General features: G+C 39.8%; 1 protein-coding gene across 1 annotated transcript; it reads left to right on the top strand.

Moving 5' to 3' along the window:
- The first annotated feature begins 4853 nt into the window (after positions 1–4853).
- On the top strand, positions 4854–6940 carry LOC113097416 (zinc finger BED domain-containing protein 4-like). Its single transcript, XM_026262659.1, has 3 exons — positions 4854–5086; positions 5467–6423; positions 6526–6940. The coding sequence occupies exons 1-3, from the start codon at positions 4930–4932 to the stop codon at positions 6804–6806; spliced, it is 1395 nt and encodes a 464-aa protein (XP_026118444.1). The 5' UTR covers positions 4854–4929; the 3' UTR covers positions 6807–6940.
- Positions 6941–7109: the final 169 nt, after the last annotated feature.

Genomic DNA, 7109 nt, shown 5'->3' with positions numbered 1-7109 from the left:
AAACGTCTGGCTACATCAAGATCTAAAAAGTTCCCAGCAGCCCCATAGTCAATGAAAGCACCAAGCTGGTGATTCTGGTTGTTATGGAAGATGGTGGCTTGGATAGTAACTCCAGAGGTTGTAGGATGAGGGAAGATATTTACTCTCGTTCCAGTTCCCCCTTTCCTGGACGAGAACTGGCTTTTCCCGACAATTCAGGACAGTTGGAGCGGAAATGGCCAGACCTTCCACAGTACAGACAGCGTCGCTCCCTCATCCGTCGATCCCTTTCAGTCTGGGTTAATCTTGTTCGACCCAACTGCATGGGTTCCTCCAGATCACTGGGTTTCCCGAGTGGTTCAAAAGTATTGGAAAATTCCTGAGGACGATACACACTGGTTTCCCGACGTCGTTCCTGTTGTCCTTCTCGGAGACCATGATCTATTCGGATAGCCACCTCAATTAAAGATTCCAAATCCGGAGAGGGGTCTCTAAAAGCCAACTCATCCTTAAGTTCCGGAGACGAGGCCTGGTGGAATGTGGCCCTTAAAGCTCGCTGGTCCCAGCCACTCTCTGAAGCTAGGGTACGAAACTCAATGGCAAACTCTGCCACACTTCGAGTGCCTTGAAAGAGTCGAAGCAACAGTAATCCACACCTGTGCTGGCTGGATGGTGGAAGACTTTCTTCATTTCAGCAATTAAGCTGCTACTGTTTGCAGTAAGTGGTCCCTGTTGGTCCCACAAAGCAGAGGCCCAGTCTAAAGCCTTGCCAGTAAGAAGGGTTATGATGTAAGCAACTTTGCTACTCTCTGTGGGGAAGCTGCCAGGTTGTAACTGAAATACTAGGGTGCATTGAGTGACGAACCCACGACACTTCTCGGGACTATCATCAAATCGTTCTGGTGCTGGTAATTTAGGTTCTGACAGGGCGGCTACCACTGCTTGAGAAGGATTACCATGTGACAGCTGAGGCTCTTGTGAAGAAGAAGCTGGAGCTTGAAGATTTAAACATTGAAGAATCTCAGTAAGGATCTGCTCATGTTGCTGAATGGCAGCAGCTTGGCCTGATATGGCAGACAGAATGCGATCCACATTAGATGGTGGTGGACTCTCCTCCGCTGGATTCATGTTTTCTGGTTCAGTCTTGCTGTAATGGGGCTGTTCTAGGTGGGGATTGAACCCGGGTCTGTTTGGTCCAAAGTCACTGAATTAATGGATTGAGCTAACTCCCCACTAAATGAATCCAAGAGCAGGGATGATCAAATGGCCAGGAGTCGTGGGTCTTCAACAAGACAAAACTTTACTAATAAAAAGTGCAACAAAACAAGAGAAGTTGTGCTTCCAAAAAACAGTACAAAGAAAAATAGACACAAGGGTCCAAAGACTTAAACTTAAACTTTGACAGACTTAGCTTGCAACAGGTAACATAGGCTCAAGACTGAACAATAAGGCATGGCACAAACACACTTAAATAGGGCAAGACACAGGTGTGAGGCATCAGGCATAATGAGTGGTAGTGTTCAGCAGGAGTCTGGTGAGGGTCACCACCTGCCGACCAGGAGGAAAATAGCAGTCCTGTTAAGGATTCCTTAAACCTTCAGTGTGAATCTACAATTTTCATAGTCATGAAAATAAACAAAACTCTTTGAATGAGAAGGTGTGTCCAAATTTTTGGTCTGTACTGTACATATATAACCCTAATTACAAAGTCAAAATGCTCTCTGATGTGGCTCTTAAAAGACAAGCAAAAGAGTCAAAAGAAGAAGAATGAGGACCAAGTAGGAGTGAGATATGTCTGTACAAATGAAAATATTTACATTTTTTTTCAGTGATTATTGATGAATTCGTATGTTATGATGAAACTGGCAAATCAGAGATGCAGGTTGGTACTGTTTTCATGGTAAAGATTTTCTAATTTATAAAGGCTATGATGAATGTGTATTAATATCTGATAATGCAAGATGCGAAGAATGCAGAGCAATGTATTTGATGAGACCTTGCAGCCCACAAACAAATAAGCCACAATAAAAGATGCATGTTCATTCTTGAAGTATAACATTTTTATTATTATCGTCGTTGTCAATACAAATTAGAACCTCAGGAAGGTTTCTTTTTCTTAAAACGCAGCATAGAATGCCTTCTCCAACATGTTGCAAGTAAATGAAACAGTTTGCCAACTTGCTACTGTAAATGTAAGCTTGCAAAACTTCCTCCACCTCCGAATTCTTCTAATTGGGCAAATGCTGTAGACATTGATGAGCAGCACTTAGGGCTGTTCTTTTCCACAATCTTTGGAATCGCTTCCAATTCCAATTCCTGGTCCCGGATTTGATGGGTAATGTGTCCCCTCACTGTTGTTTTCGATTCTTTTCCAATTCTATATTTTTTTTTTTTTGATTGAAGGAACCAAATTTCAGCATGATGACCGCAGGATAGGTCGTATAATGTATCCTTCCTATAATATGAAGCTTTGTTTGTAAAAAATACAATAAAATAAAGAAATAAATAAAAATGACATGAACATTTTAATTTTGTCAGCTTTGACCATGAAATTTAATGACTGATAGTACTGAGCCCTACTTAGTACTGACCAACTACTTTGCCAAGGGACCAAACTTTATTTGGCATTTGGACTCGTACGATAAATTGAAACCATATGGCCTTTGTATTAATGGCTGCGTTGATGGCTTTTCGCATAAGATTATTTGGCTTAATGCATAGACAACCAGTAGCGATCCAAAACTAATCGGTGGTTACTATATTGAAGCAGTGGAGCATTTAGGAGGATGTCCTAGAGTTGTTAGGGGGGATCTTGGAACTGAAAATGGTCATGTAAGCGACTTTCAACGTTTTCTTAACATCAGTCACGAAGATGAAATCCTTGACAGCTATTTGGAAGGTCCAAGTACTGCCAACCAAAGGATCGAGTACTGGTGGAGGTTTCTGCGCAAAGAGTGCATGGAATTCTGGATTTCCCTGTTTGCTGACCTCAGAGACAATGGATTCTTCAACGGAGGATTCTTGGACAAAAGTTTGCTCCAGTTCTGCTGCATGGGACTCATCTAAGTGAGTTTATCTGAAATTATGTTTTGATGCTTCCCTGTGTGTGTGTGTGTGTGTGTGTGTGTGCATGTTTTTGTGACATATCAGGACACAACTCTGTATAATGACATGGCTATGACACAGGTATTACAAGGAGAGGGTGACTTATGAGGACATTACCCATGTCCCCATTTTTCAAAACGCTTATAAATCATACAGAATGAGGTTTTTTTGAGAAAGTAAAAATGCAAGTTTCATGTGAAGGTTAGGGTTAGGGGTAGGGTTGGTGAATGGCGATAGAATATACACTGTTAAAAATCGCTGTAAAAAAACGGCCAAATTTCGACAGTAACATACTGTTTTTCAGTAAAACAGTGCATTCTGGGTAATATTCATCGTTTTCGAGAAGGTAGCCTGCTGCTATATATCGTAAATTAACAACATTCAAAGTTGACACTCAGCGGCTGTGTTTCAAATCACACCCTACACCCTCATTCACTATTCCACATGAGTTTACTAATATAGTCCACCTAACAGAGAGAATGAAAACTAATTAGTGAATTCAGACAATGATCAACAGCTGCTGTTAACGAGTAGAATCACTGAAGAAAAAAGAAACAAGACAAACACAAGAAATACAACTGACTTCAGCCACAGCTTTAGATGAAATCAACTGAAGATTTAAACAATCAACAAACAGCTTTATCAACTTCACTCATTACTAACCAGACTGACTTTATTTCTATCAGATCAGAGATCAGAGATGAAAAAATCTTATTGAGAATTACAGAGATTTAGATGATAATGTTACTGTTTCGTCTGACGTCACCATTGTGGAGATCAGTGTTTGCTTTAGTTGGGCTCCTGACCCTTGACTTTTGTACTTCAACTTTTGTTTCATTGTTATATTTGTATCTTTATGATACATCTGTTACAGCAATATTAATCTTCATGGTCAAGTGACTATGACGGTTTCTGTCAAGCATGATCTACTAGACTGACTTGTTGCTATAATAGTCAATTCATAATTTGGTGTTGAAATATATGAGTGAATAACACTTTTCTTTTGTTTGTTTCTTCAATTTTATTAGGGATGGCTGACGCGAAACTAACGTTTCGACACAGTGTCGAGATCCCGAAGCGTAGATGTTTCGAAACACTGCTCCGAACTGTGATTCAAAACACCCATGTCACGTGACTATGGCTAAACGAAGCTTCTGCGCGTTTCATAAGTGTCTCGACCGACAGGTGGCACGCTTGCCGAGTCTGCGTTTGATTGACAGGGGCGGGAACAAACCACACAATCGCACATCTGTCTCAACTGCCACAAAGTTTAAAAGAGGAGTTAATGCACCTTCACCTCGTGGGTTTTTGTGAGAGGAGAAAGATTTTGAGATAGCGTTTACGATTTATTGACATTTATAGTGCGATTTAGTTAGTTATATTTAGGTTACATTTAAGTTAAATATATTTACTGATAAACTAAAGACAGTGACAGATAGTTAGGATAGATATAGTGACATATTTATATAGGCTAAGTTAGATATTGACAGATAGCACAGTACTTAGAGATATAGATTTTAGATAGATTCATATATATATAGATAGATAGATTCATAGATATATAAATTTATATATAGATTCATATATTAATATATATATATATATATATATAGAGAGAGAGAGAGAGAGAGAGAGATTCATATATATATATATATATATATATATATATATATATATATATATATATATATATATACTTTCATAAATATATAGATTCATAGATAGATATATATATATATATAGACATTAATAGAATACAGAGAAATGGAGGCTCCACAGAAGAGATGCCGTAAATCTGTGGTGTGGGAGCATTTCCATTTGGAAACCCCAAATAAAGTGAGATGTATGTATTGTGATAGGCAGCTAGCCTACTTCAACAATACATCATCCATGATGCGCCATTTGAGGAGCACTCATCCTGCCATTTTGCAGTGTGCAGAGGATGGTAACATTCCCCCTGTACCTAGGCCTGCTACTGACACTGCTGGGCCATCTAAACAAGGTATACATTGTTTGATATAATATCTACTTCATGTAACACTGTTTAGAAAGTCCATAGTTTTAAATAGACTTAGGCTTGTGTCCACCAGCCTTACAACGTAACGTCAATCTTTTCCAAAACTCCCAATCATGTTGAAAACAGCTTCACTCTGAATATGTAAATGTAACATCTCACAAACTTAGTCACTGTATTACATAGATATTTTTATAGGCTTGAAGACAACATTTTGGTTTTCCTAATTGTTGTAATTTTATATTGTATTTGATCTGTCTTTGCACACTGAGCATACACTTTTCCAAACTTGAAAAAGCTTTTATTTTTTTTGAAATTTAGTTTTGTGAAAGTACTTTTAATCTTTTATCTTTATTTTCTTTTAAAAGGCAGACAGAGGGAATTGGATGAGGCTCTTGTAGACATGGTGGTAAAGGATTTGCAGCCCTTCACTATCGTGGAGGATGAGGGTTTCATGGCTTTTGTGAACAAACTTGATCCAAGCTATGTCCTCCCATCCCGGAAGGCACTTAAAACGATGGTAACCGAAAGGTACAACATTTCTAAGGAGAAGACAATGGAGGACCTAAAAAAGGCAGATTTTGTTAGCCTTACAGCTGACATGTGGTCCTCCATTAATATGGACGGATACCTTGGTGTTACTTGCCACTACACAACACCAGAGGCAAAGCTGGCAACTGTTGTACTGGGTGTAAGGAGGTTTTACCAAACACACACAGCCCAGCATCTCATGGAGGCTAAAGCTTTGCTAATGGCCGAGTGGGGAATAACCACCAAAGTTCAGTGTATGGTGACTGATAATGCATCCAACATGATCTTAAGTGCCCAGCTACTGAACCTTCGGCATGTCCCATGTTTTGCCCACAATTTAATTGTAAAAAAGGCCCTAGATCAAACCCCACTCATCAATGAAATACGACAGAAAGCCAGAAAGATAGTGGGGTTATTTAGATCTAGCTGCAAAGCAAAGGACAAGCTTGTGGAGATGCAGAGCTTGATGGGCAGACCAGCTCTGAAACTGATGCAGGAGGTGGACACAAGATGGAACAGCACTTACGACATGTTGCAGCGCTTGTATGAGCAACGAGAGCCAGTGGGTGCAGCGCTATCAAATTTAAACAGTGATACTGCTCCGCTGACAAGTTTTGAGTATAACATTATACAAGAATCATTGTCACTACTGCAGCCTTTCAAACTCGCAACGACAGAGTTGTCAGAGGAACTTAGAGTGTCTGCTTCAAAGCTCATACCACTTTACAGGATGTTGCAGCACAAGCTATCGCAGAAAAAAGGCCAATCAGCACAGGAATCAACTGCACAATTAGGTAGGCCACAATGACCATACTACTGTATGTAATGTATTGGCCACAACTGTCATATTATTTTTTATCAATATAACCAATATGGTTTGCTTGTGTTTTGAACAGGCACACACCTGCAAGAAGGTCTGCACTCAAGATGTGGTGGGTACGAGTCATTCAGAGCCTTGGCTCTGGCTACACTGCTGGACCCAAGGTTCAAAAATGTTGGTTTTGGAAATCCTGCCAAAGCCCAGGAGGCTGAAAAGCAGATCACACTGGAGTGTGCTTCGCTGATGCGTTCAAACACACCAACTCCTGGTAAGCAGTTTCACTCTTCATCTGACATTATGGAGTTATGTCATCTGAATAATTATGTGACTTATACTTCATATATGCTGTCAGTTTAGACTTAGTAACTAATTGTTGTTTTTACTTTCATTCAGAGCCACAGTCAACATCAGGCCCATCATCATCATCATCAACAACAACATCAACAACAGAAACCCAGGACAGTTTATGGGAACTTTTTGATAGTCGTATCCATGAAACCCAGGCGATACACAGTGCCACAGCAGATGCCACAGTAGAAGTTAAAAAGTACCTAAAAGATGCATTTTTGCCAAGAACCCATGATCCACTAAGTTACTGGAAAGAGAGAGCTGTGATTTTTCCTCATTTGTATGTCCTTGCTAAAAAATATCTATGCATGC

Source organism: Carassius auratus, unplaced genomic scaffold, assembly GCF_003368295.1.
Source record: "Carassius auratus strain Wakin unplaced genomic scaffold, ASM336829v1 scaf_tig00216266, whole genome shotgun sequence".
In the NCBI taxonomy this organism is placed as follows: domain Eukaryota; kingdom Metazoa; phylum Chordata; class Actinopteri; order Cypriniformes; family Cyprinidae; genus Carassius; species Carassius auratus.
Note: the sequence above shows the minus strand (reverse complement) of the source record. Positions and strands in the feature narration are given on the sequence as shown.